The sequence below is a fragment of the Hylobates moloch genome, unplaced genomic scaffold, assembly GCF_009828535.3.
Source record: "Hylobates moloch isolate HMO894 unplaced genomic scaffold, HMol_V3 SCAFFOLD_2, whole genome shotgun sequence".
NCBI lineage: Eukaryota > Metazoa > Chordata > Mammalia > Primates > Hylobatidae > Hylobates > Hylobates moloch.
Window position 1 is genome coordinate 16,681,048 of NW_026652277.1, and position 16,157 is coordinate 16,697,204.

General features: G+C 41.9%; 1 protein-coding gene across 1 annotated transcript in view; it reads right to left on the reverse strand.

Annotated features, from left to right (window-relative positions):
• The window catches only part of CUBN (cubilin), a 308,721-nt gene that overhangs the window by 150,282 nt on the left and 142,282 nt on the right, over nt 1-16,157 (reverse strand). The window contains exons 29-31 of the mRNA XM_032164125.2: nt 15,943-16,124; nt 9,669-9,843; nt 8,021-8,190 (exon numbers count right to left, since the gene is read on the reverse strand). Of these exons, the coding sequence (XP_032020016.1) occupies nt 8,021-8,190; nt 9,669-9,843; nt 15,943-16,124 (527 nt within the window). The remainder of the gene's footprint in view (nt 1-8,020; nt 8,191-9,668; nt 9,844-15,942; nt 16,125-16,157) is intronic.

Here is a 16,157-nt window from a genome sequence, read left to right on the forward strand (position 1 = left end):
CGCTCTGTCTCCCAGGCTGCAGTGCAGTGGCGCCATCTCGGCTCACTGCAAGCTCCGCCTCCCGAGTTCCCACCACGCCCAGCTGATTTTTTATATTTTTAGTAGAGACGGGGTTTCACCGTGTTAGCCAGGATGGTCTCGATCTCCTGACCTCTTGATCCCCCAGCTTTGGCCTCCTAAAGTGCTGGGATTACCGGCGTGAGCCACTGCGCCCGGCCTACAGTTAACTCTTGAACAACACAGGTTTGAACTGCCTGGGTCCAGGTAAACACAGATTTTCTTCTGTCTCTCCCACCCCTGAGACAGAAAGACCAGCGCCCCCGTCCTCTTCCTCCCCAACCCATTCAATGTGAAGATGATGAGGGTGAAGACCTTTATGATGATCAACTTCCACTTAATAAATAGTAAATATATTTTCTCTTCTTTACAATTTTCTTGATAGCGTTTAATTTTCTCTAGGTTTGTTGTAAGAATACAGTAGGTAATATATAAAACATATAAAATATCTGTTAATTGACTGTTTATGTTAATGGTAAGCCTTCTGTCCATCATAGGTATTAGTAGTTAAGTTTTGGGGGACTTGAAAGCTGCATGTAGATTTTTCACTGCACGACAGGGGAGCAGGGGGCCAACGACCCCAATCCCAGCATTGTTCAAGAGTCAATTGTACTTCATACAGCATTATCTGATTCTGACAACTTGTTTGGACTATTACATTTTATATTTTGCCTTACCGACCCCCCAAAGTCCTCCCAGCACTTGTTTTTGAATTTATTTTCCATCTCCATGCCTAAGACCCGATCACATTTGAGGTTTCACTCCTGCTGCCTGTTTCCTCCTGCTGCACTTTGTTAAGCCAAGCCCAGCTGCATGCTGAAATATGGCAGTGTTCATAGAAAACCTTCTCTGTGTGTTTATGTCCCATGTAGGTGGAAAACCCTCCTCATGACCACAAGAGGGAAAAACCTAGCCATGCTGGCATGCAGTTGACCTAGGCTCTGGTTTGGTGACACACTTTGTTTGTTAAATTCCATGGATTCTGCACTGTATCAAAGAAAAGAACACCATGCCGACGAGGGAGGGAACAAGGGGTAGAGCAATACCTGCCATAGTCAAAACTATGAGTAGCTTTGTCTCTGGCCCATTCAAACTTCTCGTAAAGTCACCCTTTTTTTTTTTTTTTTTTTTTTCTGAGATGGAGTCTCCCTCTGTCGCCAGGCTGGCGTGCAGTGGCACAATCTTGGCTCACTGCAACCTCCGCCTCCTAGGTTCAAGCGATTCTCATGCCTCAGCCTCCCAAGTAGCTGGGATTACAGACACACACCACTACACCCAACTAATTTTTGTATTTTTAATAGAGATGGGATTTCACCATGTTGGCCAGGATGGTCTCGACCTCCTGACCTCATGATCTGCCTGCCTCAGCCTCCCAAAATGCTGGGAATACAGTTGTGAGCCACCACGCCTGGCCAAGACCCTTCTTTTGCTTCAATATTTATTTCACCTTTATTCCCTTTTTTTTTTTTTTTTTTTAACAGACAGGGTCTTGCTTGTTGCCTAGGCTGAAGTGCAGTGGCAAGATCTGTGCTCACTGCAACTCCTGCCTTCCACCCTCAAGTGATCCTTTCACCTCAGCCTCCCAAGTAGCTGGGATTACAGGTCTGTGCCACCATGCTTGGCTAATTTTTTAACTGTTTTGTAGAGACAGGATCTCACTACATTGCCCAGGCTGGTCTCAAACTCCTGGGCTCAAGTGATCCTCTTGCCTCATGCTCCCAAAGTGCTGAAATTACAGATATGATTTACCATACACACCCTCACCTTCATTCTTAAAGGAATATTAGGAGAGCATAGAGTTCCTGGCTGGTAGTTACTTTTTTTTCTTTAAACTGAATATATCACTCTATTGTCTTTAAAAAAAATTTTTTTTGCTTCCAATCCTGGTTGAAAAGTCAGCATTTAGTCTCCACTTTCTAAGAAGCAATCTGTTCCCCACCTACTTACTCCTCTAGCTGACTGTTACATTTTTTCTTTATCTTTGTTATTTATTTATTTTTAGAAAAGTATGTCATTCTATTTATCCTGCTTTGCTGTTTGGGTTCCTTGAGATTCTATTTTTTTAATGATGACTTCCACCAGTTTTGGGAAAATTTTAGTCAGTAGCTCTTCAAAGTTTGCTTCTGTTCCATATATCTCTCTTTTCCTTGTGAGACTCCAATTAAGTGTGTATTATATATTTTCTGAGTGTCCTCTATCTGTCTTAACCTCTCATATATTTTTCATCCTTTTTTTATCCATACTTTTTTCTGAGTAGATTCTTGACTTATCTTCCAGTTCACTATTTCTCTGTAGTCACAATTTCTCTCTTCATCTCTGCCTAATCCCCCCAAAAAACCTTCTGCTGAGGTGTTAATTTTAGCTATTGTATTTATCAGTTCTCGAATTTGTAGTTGGTTCTTCTTCATACTGCAATGTCACTTTCTATAGTATGCAGTTCCTTGCTGAAAGTTCTCAGTTTGACTTTTATTTCCATGAGTTGAATAATCACAGTTGTTTAGCAAGTGTGCCAGGTAACTTTAGTATCTGGCATATTAGTGGATTTGTTTCTATTGTCTCTTACTCATATCACATCTCATTTTTGTTATACTGTCCCCTCAAGTACATGACTATCTTTGATAGTGTGTTGGTGATACACACAGGATACAGGGAAATACTGGGTAGAAGAGGGCAGTTCCCCAGCAAAGGCCCCACTCTCAAGCCTGGAAACCCATGGCCCTAAATGGTAACAGGCATTCCTGTTTCCACGCCCAAATTTTGCCTTTTGGCCTGCCACACCCCCCTATCCTGTACTCGTATAAACCCCTAAACCCAGGCTTCACAAGTAGACAAGCAGATGAGCAGATAAATAGAAGAGCAGAGGAGCAGAAGAGCTGTACAGCAGAGAAAGAGAGAAGAGAAGGAGCATCTGAACATTGAGAGGAGTTCAGCCAGGGTCAGTCAAAGAAGAAATCGGCCATGGGACAGTGAACTCCAGGCGGAGGATCATCTTCCCATTTCACCCCCTTTCCAGCTCCCCATCCATCCCACTGGGAGCCATCTCCATCATCCAATAAAACCCCTGCATTCACCATCCTTCAAGTCCACATGTGACCTGATTCTTCCTGGACACCAAACAAGAAGACGGATACCAAGAGGACACTGAGCTGGTTAACACTTAAGCCATCTGAAGATGGCAGAGCTAAAAGAGCACTGTAGCATGCCCACTAGGGCTTTGGGAGTTGTAGGCACCTACCCCTAGATGCTACCATGAGGCCCGGAGTCCAAAAGCACTCTTCCCAGCTCCTGAACTCCTGTCTGCATGCTTCCCTGCCCATAAGGGGTTTGAACATGCAGCAGTTGAACAGATGAGACCCACCCCTGTTGCATGTCCTGCAAGGGAGGTCAGGGAACTTTCTTATTTAATCAGCTATTACACATGAAAAATTATAGGTAGAAATGATGTCTAGAATGTTAATATCTCTCTTTGAAGAAGATTTTAAATTGCTTTTGCTGGATGTCCAGTGCCTAGATGCAGGAGAAATACAAGATTCACTCCATTATTTCATAGCTTCAGATTTTGGGGATTCACTCAGGTAACTCAAACTTCGAATGCAGTCTCAGTGAAGGCTGTTTTCCTTTCATTTTACCTAAGATATGAATGGCTTACCAAGACTGCCACTTTAACAAAGCTCTGGACTCAAACTTTGGTCCTCTTTGTCCTGAGAGGCTCTCAGAAGAGCTGCTAAACCTTTGTGGATCAGTAAAGGCCCTGCAGGCAAAAATGGTCCCAAAGACTGAACTCACACCTCTCTCAGATATTCACTCAGAAACTTCACACTACCTCATGAGCCATTGGCTACTTTTAGAAGATGTTTGTAAATGTCATCCAAAATTTCGAAATGGTCTTTTTCAGGAGAGTAGCTGGATGTTCTACACTTTCAGTCTGCATGATGCTTAGCCAACTTAGACTCTGAAGACTCATTTGGATGGTTAATATACAGTGATAAATAAACTTAACTTTCATTAATAACCTAATCTTGTAAAATAATATTGAAATCATACTATTAAAATGGACTACTTGGAAAAATATAAAACAACTTTTGAGTTTTCTTGAGTTAAATTTGCAAGAAGCTAGCCGGTTGGAACTTGTGTAGGAAACTATCAGGAAGCTAAAATAGAAAGATCCAGTAACCAAGAGAATCTGGTTTGTATTTGAATGAAATGTTGATATATACAAATGAAAGATGAAAAACTTTTTGTTAGAAAATCAGGTAGCCCGGAACAAGACAAGGATGCTCTCTCTAACCACTCTTATTCAACATAGTATTGAAAGTTCTGGTCAGAGCAATCAGGCAAGAGAAAGAAACAAAGCATATTCAAATAGAAAGAGAGGAAGTCAAATTGTCTCTGTTTGCAAATGACATGATTGTATATTTAGAAAACCCCATCGTCTCAGCCCAAAATCTTCTTAAGCTGAGACAGAGGCAACTTCAGCAAAGTCTCAGGATACAAAATCAATGTGCAAAAATCACAAGCATTCCTACATACCAGTAATAAACAGATAGCCAAATCATGAGTGAACTCCCATTCACAATTGCTACAAAGAGAATAAAATACTTAGGAATACAACTTACAAGGGATGTGAAGGATCTCTTCAAGGAGAATTATAAATCACTGCTCAAGGAAATTAGAGAGGATGCAAACAAATGGAAAAACATTCCATGTTCATGGATAGGAAGAATCAATATCATGAAAATGGCCATACTGCCCAAAGTAATTTATAGATTAAATGCTACCATTGACTTTCTTCACAGAGTTAGAAAAAAAACTCTAAATTTCATGTGGAACCAAAAAAGAGCCTGTATAGCCAAGACAATCCTAAGAAAAAAGAACAAAGCTGGAGACATAATGTTACCTGACTTCAAACTATACCACAAGCCTACAGTAACCAAAACAGCATGGTACTGGTACCAAAACAGATATACAGACCAATGGAACAGAAGAAAGCCCTCAGAAATAATGCCACACATCTACAACCATCTGATCTTTGACAAACCTGACAAAAACAAGCCACGGGGAAAGGATTCCCTATTTAATAATGGTGTTGAGAAAACTGGCTAGCCATATGCAGAAAACTGAAACTGGACCCCTTCCTTACACCTTATACAAAAATTAACTCAAGATAGATTAAAGACTTAAACATAAGACCTAAAATCATAAAGACCCTAGAAGAAAACCTAGGCAATACCATTCAGGACATAGGCATGGGCAAAGATTTCATGACTTAAACACAAAGAGCAATGGCAACAAAAGCCAAAATTGACAAATGGGATCTAATTAAACTAAAGAGCTTCTGCGTAGCAAAAGAAACTATCATCAGAGTGAACAGGCAATCTACAGAATGGGAGAAAATTTTTGCAATCTATCCATCTGACAAAGGGCTAATATCCAGAATCTACACGAAACTTAAACAAATTTACAAGAAAAAAATAAACAACCTCATCAAAAAGTGGGCGAAGGATATGAACAGACACTTCTCAAAAGAAGACATTTATGCAGCCAAAACACCTATGAAAAAAAAAGCTCACCATCATTGGTCCTTAGAGAAATGCAAATCAAAACCACAATGAGATACCATCTCACACCAGTTCTAGTGTGGGAGATGGAGCGAGACTCTGTCTCAAAAAATAAAAAAATAAAGTCAAGAAATAGATGCTGGTGAGGCTGTGGAGAAATAGGAACGCTTTTACACAGTTGGTGGGAGTGTAAATTAGTTCAACCATTGTGGAAGAAAGTGTGGCAATTCCTCAAGGGTCTAAAACCAGGAATACCATTTGACCCAGCAATCCCTTTATTGGGTATATACCCAAAGGATTATACATCATTCTACTATAAAGACAGATGCACACGTATGTTTACTGCAGCACTATTCACAATAGCAAAGAATTGGAACCAACCCAAATGCCCATCAATGATAGACTGGATAAAGAAAATGTGGCACATATACACCATGGAATACTATGTAGCCATAAAAAAGGATGAGTTCATGTACTTTGAAGGGACATGGATGAAGCTAGAAACCATCATTCTCAGCAAACTAATACAGGAACAAAAAACCAAACACCGCATATTCTCACTAGTAAGTGGGAGTTGAACAATGAGAACACATGGACACAAGGAGGGGAACATCACACACCGGTGCCTGTCAGGGGGTGGGGGGCTAAGGGAGGGATAGCATTAGGAGAAGTACCTTATGTAGATGACGGGTTGATGAGTGCAGCAAACCAACATGGCACGTGTATACCTATATAACAAACCTGCTGGTTCTACACATGTATCCCAAACTTAAAGTATAATAATAATAATAATAAAAGAAAATCAGGTAGCCAAAAAATTTAAAAACAGAAAGAAAAAAGAAACCTTCAAAATAAAACTTCATTCACTCTTAAATTAAGCGCAAAGTATTCGTTTCAGGTAGGAATGCATTAAAAATGTTGATAGTAGTGATGGGACAGGAGGCAGGAAAATGCTTGGCAGAAGAGGTTGAGGTCCCTGGTGAGGGCTCCACCCTCAAGCCTGGATCTGCCGCTCAAAGTGAGAACCATCCCTGTTTTCCTACCCAAATGTTGCCTTTTGGCCCGCCCTGCCCCCATCCGGTGTCCATAAGAACTCCAAGCCCCAAACTCAGCAGACACACACACAGAAGAGAGAAGTGTCTGAATGTCAAGAGGAGAAGAAGGAGCTGGACATCGGAGACTATGGTGAGAGAGGAGTTCAGCCAAGGAAGGCCAGACTCCTGCAACCCACTTCCTCCAGCCCTTTCAAGCTCCGCTTCCTGCTGAGAGCCACTTCTACCTCTTAACAAAGTTCTCCACATTCGCTACCCTTCAATTTGTTCGTGTGACCTGATTCTTCCTGGACACCGGACAAGAACTTGGGTACCAAGAGGTCAGGGTGTAAAAGGCTGTCACCCTGACCTTCCACTGAGCTGGTTAACACTTAGCTGTCCATGGACGGCAAATGCTAAAAGAGCACTGATTGTAACACATGCCCTTTGGAGCTCTGGGGGTCGCAGACACCCTCTCCGAGATGGCAGAGCTAAAAGGGCATTGTAACAAGCTTGGACGCTGCCGTGGGCCCTGCACAGAGCCTGCTCCCACCAGAGGGGAGGGACCAGCCAGTTCTAGGGTTCGTTCACCTGGGTTCCTGCATTCGTCTGTTCGTGTGCTCCCTCCTGAATTCAGCTAGGCAGCCAAGCAAATAAGCCACCCCCTTCACAAGTCCTGTGAAGGAGTCAAGGAAACTGTCCCATCTCAGTAGCAGAAACTTGTTTTGTCATCTGACCAATTCATAGCCATATTCCTTCTCCTCCACTCCCATCTCCCAACTATTCTATCAGAACGTGGATTTGCTCAAGTAGCAAATCAAGATATCCTGGTCTCAAGAGAAGCAGAATCCTGTGAAAATCCTAGAGGCTTAATAATAATAATTGATGTAAAACATTTATGACAAATCTATTCCATGATACTTTCTGGATCTCTTTTGTAGTCAGTTCTGGCTAATGATATATCGGGGGCTTTTGTGGAAAATTTGCTTTCCTTATTAAAAGAAACACAAACAAAATAGAAATAGTTAACACTATTGCTTCTTCCTTTTTTCAGAGGTAGACTCAGGTAGGACATTCAGATAAAAACCACTGCAGCCATTTTTTGACCATGAAGTAACAATACAATGAAAAGCCAACAGGCTAATAATGGTAGAGCAGAAACTGACTTGCTAAACAAACCTAGAGATTATCTACTTCCTGATTTGTTTTTAGGTAAAAAATAAATGTCCTTATATTTTAAGTTGCTAATAGTTTGGTTTCCTATGATTTGACATTAAAAACATCCATAAGTAATACATTCACTAAATATGCTTATATGGCAGTGTTTTGACCCAGGTTTGACTGGAGATAATGCTTGAAATTTATATCACTTACCATAATACAAGAGTCCTGTGGTTCAACATCAAAGTCAGTGAAGTTCAAGAGAACACGATGATTTCTGTCAACCCGAATGACCCAAGAACAGTCTGTGTTGCTCCTATAGGGACTGGGGTAATTTGGAGAATGAATCTCTCCACTGGGAGCCTGGAAAATCCCACCACAACCTGGAAGTGGGGAACACAATTATTTCATGAGAGGAATCATGGATGCTCTAAAATCCATTACCTGGTTGTATAGATCAATACATTACTTTGCTTGACTATCAGTTTTAGTTAGTCTGTGCTAAAAACACTGAAGAATTTGATATCCACATTAAGTCATTTATCCCAACAGAATAAGAAGGGATGACATGGATGATACTGAGGAAATACTTCAAACACTTTAAATACAGATGCCAAAATTTATTTTTAAAAATAATTAAAAGGAAACGCAAATGAAATCACATTTTCACAAAGCCATGGAATGCTGCTTCTTCATTGTCCTCTAAAAATATAGCATACAGGAAGAATAACATGTTTCCTTCCAAGAATTGTGATAATCTAGTAGTGCATGCATTTAAAAATAATTTACTATCTACCTTTTAAAAATTTAATATTCTGGATATATACAGTTACTTAGGTTTTTAAAAATTCCTTTGATGTTATCAAATACCTGTTAGTGCAATGTCTTCTCTATGACCCACCATTTCTTGGATTTATGATAATATAAACCAATAATAGAAAAATTTGGCACTATTTTCTAATAATGGAGAATCATTTAGGGGTAATCTAAACACTAAGTGTGTGTGTGTGTGTGTGTGTGTGTGTGCGTGTGTGTGTGTGTATTTAAATTCCTACATAATTAACTTTAGGGGGGAGCTCTGATATAGCTACCCTGGTTATGACAGAGTTGAAGAAGTGTGGCCATAAGGTAGCCTGGGATCACATATGTGCTTTGACATTTTCTAGCTGTGGAACTTCGGGCGAGTCACTAACCTTTCTAAACTTCAGTGTCCACACTGGTAAGATGAGGATATGAAGCAGACTTCCCTCATAGGGTGGTTGTAAGGACTAAAGGAGATAATCCTCATAAAATAGTTAGAAAAATGCCCGGTACGCAGTAAGCATTCTGCAAATGTGGCTATCTCTAGTAGTTGTATATGCTAACATCTGTTAAACTATTTTGTGCCATAGTTTGTTGTTATAGTTTAAAAATATACAACAGGCAATTTATTTAGACTACCTAAAATCTTGGGCAGAAAGTCACCATAGAACACACAGTAATTCCTTGGAATTCACAAATTTAATGTTTGCAAGTTTGATATTTACCAAGAATTCAAAGGTCTGTACTATGGCATGTGGTATGGAGGCTGGTTAAGAGGTATGAGCCCTTGGAGAGTGGGTTTGGCTGATCACCCTTGTTCTGCTCTCACCATGGACTTACACACTTATATTCTTGTTTTCACATATGTAGTGATGCTTAGGAAGTTAAACTTTATCACATATTTTAGGGAAGGGTATATGTCAGGTCTCAGATGGCTTCCTTTTGGGATGTCACTAAGTTATCAATCAGGGTGTAGCCTTCATACGTTTTCCCAAGCATTTCATGAAATTTAACGAGGGCTCGGCTTAAGTACCTTAGGAAACCTCCTTTTTTCACTCACCTCCAGGGACTGCTTGCCATGATGCATTGAAGCCTCTCCCATTTATAGACAAGTCGGTCTTGAATCGAATTGCTAGCTCATTTCCAGTGCTGGAGACCTGCATGGGGTTCTCAGGTGATCTCTGGGTACACAGTTGGGCTATTCTGGGAGAGTGGAAATCGGGGCCTCCATAGATCTAACATGGGATGTAGGAAAAAAGACTTTAAAAAATATTTTAAGCAATTACAGGCCCTTCCCCTGGCTCATTTTAACCCCCGGCTCCTTGAGTTTATGATTATTAGAGATTGAAATCTCAGCCTCCCTGGGTGGGGATGCACTATAAACTTGAGGCTGAGTTTTCAAAGGCACTCCCTGTGCCTTAGGAACACACAAGTTCAATCACCCATAAAATGCCTGCTTGTTTCATCAGCCAGAATTGCAGAGGAGGACGGAGTAGATTATTCCAGAATCTTCCCTATCTCCTCTTTTTGTCTTTTCATGTCTTCATGGGATTTCCTGCTTTCTCTAGCAGAAACATTACAGATCATACAATATTAAGTCGATTTTCTGAATTTTAGGGGGACCTTTAAAAAAAGAAATGTCTGATTTTCTAACTCTGGCACATATGATTAGTCTTAGCATAAAGTCATTTTGTTATGAAAGTTGAGTTCACTGAAGGCTACCAATATCCCAGTTACACTTTTAGGAATTTCCACCTACCCTGCAAACTGAATGTTTTCTAAGACCACACATTGAATATAACGCGTATTCTTCTTCAGGAGGAGTGAAAATATCAGCTCTCTGTGTGTGTTTTGGAGCCTAGGGAAGGGGATGCTATGCACCCTCCCTGTGCCTGCCCACGCCCAAGAACCTGACTAAGTGCATCCCACTTTTCTGCTCAGGGATTGCCCTAGACTCTGCCTTAGTCTCCAGATGGCTCCTTCTGATATAGACAGCAGATAGGGAAACACTGGGTAGAAGAGGTTCTCTGGCAAAGGCCCCATCCCCAAGCCTGGAAACCCATGGCCCTAAATGGGAACAGGCATTCTTGTTTTCACACCCAAATGTTGCCTTTTGGCCTGCCACATCCCCACATCCTGTACCCATATAAACCTCCAACCCCAGGCTCCATGAGCAGATGAGCAGATGAATAGAAGAGCAGAGGAGGAGAAGAGCAACATGGCAGAGAAGGAGAGAGAAGGAGCATCTGAATGTTGAGAGGAGTTTGGCTGGGGATGGTCAGACAGTTGATCATCCACAGCACAGCCAAACTCTATGGGGAAGATCATCTTCCCACTCCATCCCCTTTCCAGTTCCCCATCCATTCCACTGACAGCTACCTCCATCACCCAATAAAATCCTCACATTCACCATCCTTCAAGTCCGTGAGTGACCTGATTCTTCCTGGATGCCAGACAAGAACTCGGGTACCAAGAGTCACTGAGCTGGTTAACACTTAAGCCCTCTGTGGATGGCAGAGCTAAAAGAATACTGTAGCCTGCCCATGGGGGCTTTGAGAGTCACAGGCACCCATCACTAGACCCTACTGTGGGTAGCATCTTGCCTGGGTTCCTGCACCTGCCAATCTGTGTGCTCCCCCTCCCATAAGAGGTTTGAGGGCACCACAGCCGAACAGATGTGCCGCACCCCTGTTGCAGGTCCTGCGAGGGAGTTACCATCTCTTCTTTCACTTCTAGATCTATCACACATGACTTCAGACCATGTAGGCTCCTCCAAATCTGCCAAACTATCTGTCTGACTGGAATCCAATACCCCAGTGACATAGTCCCCTGGAAAGGGTCCCCTTGGGCTCACAGAGGGCATCTTGCAGGCAAGGATAGCCTAGGCCAGGCCTCCAGGAGGCCTCACAAACAGGTTTCTCAGTCTCCTCTGGGTCCTGTTTATCTCCTGTGTGTATGTGTGGGGCTGCAGAGGGTGGCGAAGAGAGGATGGGAATCAAATAGAAGATGCTGACTCCTCATTTTCAGGTCTTTTCAAATTTCAATTTTTAAAAGAAAGACCATCTTTGGGAGAGGGTTTTCAAAGACATTCGTATCTGAGACCTTCACAACTGCAACCCCAGCCCTCCATGTACAGGCACTCAGGGCCAGAGCCAGGAAGGCGGCTCTCAGGGGGATCTGGGCACAGCGCCCTCCCACCCTCCCTCTGTGCCTTTCCCCCACCTCGGGGCACTCTGCCCCCATTCCTCAGCACCCCCGGCCCTTGCCCACCCTCACAGCCCACTGCTGACTGATAGGAAAATCACTCAAGTGTTCTCTGGGGAGACAGAGTGAGAACAAGAAGCCTACTTTGGGGAGGAGTGTGTGATTTGAATCTATAATGATTTCTTTGTCTGATTAATTCCCCCCAGCCATCCAGGAAAGGCCAAAATGAATGAAACTGCTGTTCCACAGAGGGCTGAGCACAAGGACAGTAATTGCAAAGGAATGAAGCATACCAACTGCTTCAGGCTTATTTTTATTAGGAGGAGTTGATGTTTGTGCACTCCCCCCACAAGTCCCATCAAAAGCAGGACTTCAGGAAGAGCCCTGTGTGGCCCCTGACACGTACACATATGCAAATGGCAGAAGCAAGCTTGCTTGGTGTGTAGAGCCAGCTTTCTTTCCCATTTTCACGATCTCCCTACCCCCTCGCCTAGGGCACAGTCCCCACAGCATGAAACTGACAGCATGTGCTCCCAATCACCCAAGCCCAATCAACAGCACATATTTGGAGAGACCACTGAACGCAAGTGTTAAGTTCTAACAAAGAAAACTCGCAGGTCGGCAAAATATTCTTTGTTTTCTCTGCTCAAACAGCCCCTTGAGATAACAAACATAGTGGGTATGAGTTGGCTGGGCCTAGGAGCCTCTAGAAGAATAAACACTGCCACTTTGGACATTATTTGCTTCCCTTCTTGCAAGGCTGAGCTCACAAAAGCCTATTGCAGAGAGGCCAGACCAAGCTAACTGTCCACAACAAGCAATTGTCCTGGTTTGCTGCTCCAAGGAGTGGATTTCCTTTTCTGCCTAATACCAGTTTGGAATCTCTCTAAAGACTTTCTCAGAGATTAAAGTAAAATCAGGCAGAGTGTTTCCATGACCGAAACAATGGTCCTTCTGGCTTCCACAAATAAAACCGATAGTTAGCACATGACTCTTCAAAACAAGAAAAAGATGGAAAGAATTTCAGGGCGTGGTTCATTCAACTACAGCATATGACTAAACTTTGGGGGAAAAAGAAGTGGTCTGATGATCAGAGATTTAAAAATGTGTTTTAGCGAATGCTCAGGATGGAGACCATTTCAAAGCCTATGGTTTTAATCTGTTTTGAACATTTCTTTCTGCTCTGTTAGCTCCATTTATTGTTACAATCAAGTCAGCATTCCGGGGATATGAGTAACCAAGCAGCTGCTGCTTTTTGCAATGGGCTACTTTCTGGACTCTGATTTTTCAGGGGAAAAATGGCTCCTGAATAAATTTTGTGAAACCCAGGTAAGCTCAATACTTAGTGACTGTAAGGCCCCACTTGACTACACTCACGTGCAGGCTGAGAAGGTCAGCAAAGTTTTTAGATCACATGCCCATCATGGGTAACAAACTTTTAAACCCACTACTAACATGTTATCAGCAGCTAGGGAGGGGTGAAAAAAACCATTCCACCACCATTAGCCCAATTTTGTTACAGCATTTTCCAAATGAGTTGAGCATTTGCAGAAAAGCAAAACAAGGCTTTTGAACAAAATGTCAGAGGGTTGCTCATTTTAGCTTTCAGAAAAAAACTTTCCCCAAATATTTAAGGGCCTCAAAATAGTCCCCCAAACCCTGCTTTTGGTGGAATATGGGAGGCCACTGCAATGTCAGCTTGTCAATAATAAAAATAAGCCCCAAGCCAACTGTGCGTCTTCCACAGCCATTTCTGTCAGGCATATGGCTCTCCTTGAAAGCTGCTTCTGTCTGGAGTCCCTGATTTCGTCCCTCAGGCCCCAGGCCTGCTTGCAGGGAACAGCCCCTGTCTCTACTTTCTCCCATAATGGGTGTGACACAATCCGCAACACAATTGGCCCATTTATATTTTGCCAAGTGGGCAACAATCACATGCACTCTGGAGTATGAAAATAAAGGGTTTGGAACATTGCACATAGCTGTGGAAGATCCACCGCCAGCCCTTTGTAAATGATAAGGGGTTTTTTGCAACCAAGTGATATCTTCGCTGGTGAGCGAGACCATCTGAACATTCTGCACGTGGATTCTAGTCCTACTTTGTGCCGTGAGTGTGAATTTCAGGAGGCACCTTGTTTCTCCTCTGAGATGGAGTTATGGCTTGGCAGCAGTCCTTCCATGAAGACTTTCCAGTTCTATCTGATTTCATTTACAATTACAATAGTAAATTGTCTGTAGAGCTACAGTAAATGAAATCAGAGATAGAAATGGTAAATCTTTTATAGCTACTAAAAGTAATTTCTAGTGACTCTCACTGAGAAGGATGATTTTACTAAATTACTAAAAGTGATGAATTACTAAAAGTAGTGATTGAATGATTTAGTGATGAATTACTAAAAGTAATTCCTAGTGACTCTCACTGAGGGGATGACTCCATTTCTTTTCAAGGTAAGAGCCTGTTTTATAATTAAAGTATTTGTTAAAGTTTCCTGTAACGTTCATACTAATCATATCGACCCCTTGCACCCTGCACCCATCTATGGTCTCAGGGTTTACTGGAGTGTTGAGCAGTGACTGGCTTCAGTTATTAGCTCTTCCACTCCTCTTCCACGTGGTCATGGAAAAGCCCATTAATCTTTTTGAGCCTTAGTTTTGACCACTGTAAAATGGGAATAAAATTCCCCTCTTACCTCATGGAACGATTTAATATTTAAATGAGAACATGGAGGTAAAAATTCCTTTGTAAAGTGCCCTGAATGTGCATTATTACTGTGTGACAGAGACTTTCATGCTTTCATTCATTCCACAAACATCTATTGAGTGTTTACTCTTTGCTAGGTACTCTGTGGAGCTGGGAATATAGCAGTAAAACAAAGCAAACAAACATCTAGCCTCATGGAATTTAGGTTCTACTGGATATAGAATCCTTGTCATGCTGTGCTACAGCAGTCCCTAGAGCTGAGGTGACAGGATTTTTGTGTGTATTTGGAAGACATTAAAGTTTGCAGAGAGGTCTAAGTTCAAATTATACATAATAAATGTGTTACATACATGTAATTATATATAACATATTACATAATTATGTAGTATATTATATACTTACATTAAAATATATAATAATATAATTATTATAATAAATATTAATTACTGTAATTATTAATTATAATTTATAATGTAAGTATATAATATACTACATATTACATATATGTGGGACATATCTATATATGTTATAAAATTATATAAGAATATTACATAAATAATGTAATTATATAGTATGGTATATAATTATAACAAATTATATTTATATAATTTTATAAACTGTAACCAAATATTTTAAAGCTATATATTTAAAAAATATATATATATATATATACATACACATACACACACACACACACACACACATATTCTAATGACTAGATTCCTGCAATTAAAAATTGATTATAATAAACTTTTGGGCTCAAGATTCTCAAAGATTATTTTAATGATCCAAGATACACCCTTTGCAGTAGCGCTGGGAAAATTTTCATCTTCAAATGCCTCATGTTACCTAGGTGGCCATTTTTTTACAAAAGCCCTTTGCAGCAGATGGCCCTGGCGGCCCCTTGAAGAGCAGCGGCAGCCCTGGTAGGCCGTCCCTGTGCTTGTTGGCAGTGCCCAGTCTCTATGCTCTGCCACACGAATGCTGTTTCTGGGGGAGCTTTCTCAGACTGCAAGTGTGAGGTGTTAGCCATCCCAAGTGCAGTCCTTACCAACGGGAACCAGAGTTGGGGGACCAGTGCCCCCACTGTGGTCCTTCAGAGCGTCCCAGCGGACGGAGCCCAAGTTGCCCCCAGAGGCTCCCTCTGCTGGTTCCCCCTCCTCCTTTCCTTCACTCACTCGTCCTGGGCTCCTGCTTCCTGGCATCACCTCCTAACTCAGCTGCAGCAAGGCCCTCAGGCATTGCTTCAGGAAAACCCAAACCACATATTAATCCCGTGTCTACCAAATGATCACCGAAGGGCTGATGCTCATTAAAATGTCTAAGAATAGAACACTGCTGACTACCGGAAAGAATTAGGAATCTTGGCAGAGGGATTTCCTGTTCTACCCCAAACTTCGGAATGTGCTGAAAAAACCATCTCACTTCCTACCTCCAAGACATCAAAGTTGCACCTTGAATGATACTCCACATCGAAGTCATGGATGGTGAGCTGAATGCTACTCCCGGGGGCCGTCCTAATGTACCAGATACACTCCTTGTTTGGTGGATACCTGTTGGGGTACCCGGGGCTGCTGAAGGAGCCTGTGGCCCCAGACAGCTCTCCACCACAACCTGTTAAAACAGCAAGGCTCAGTCAGTTCAAAG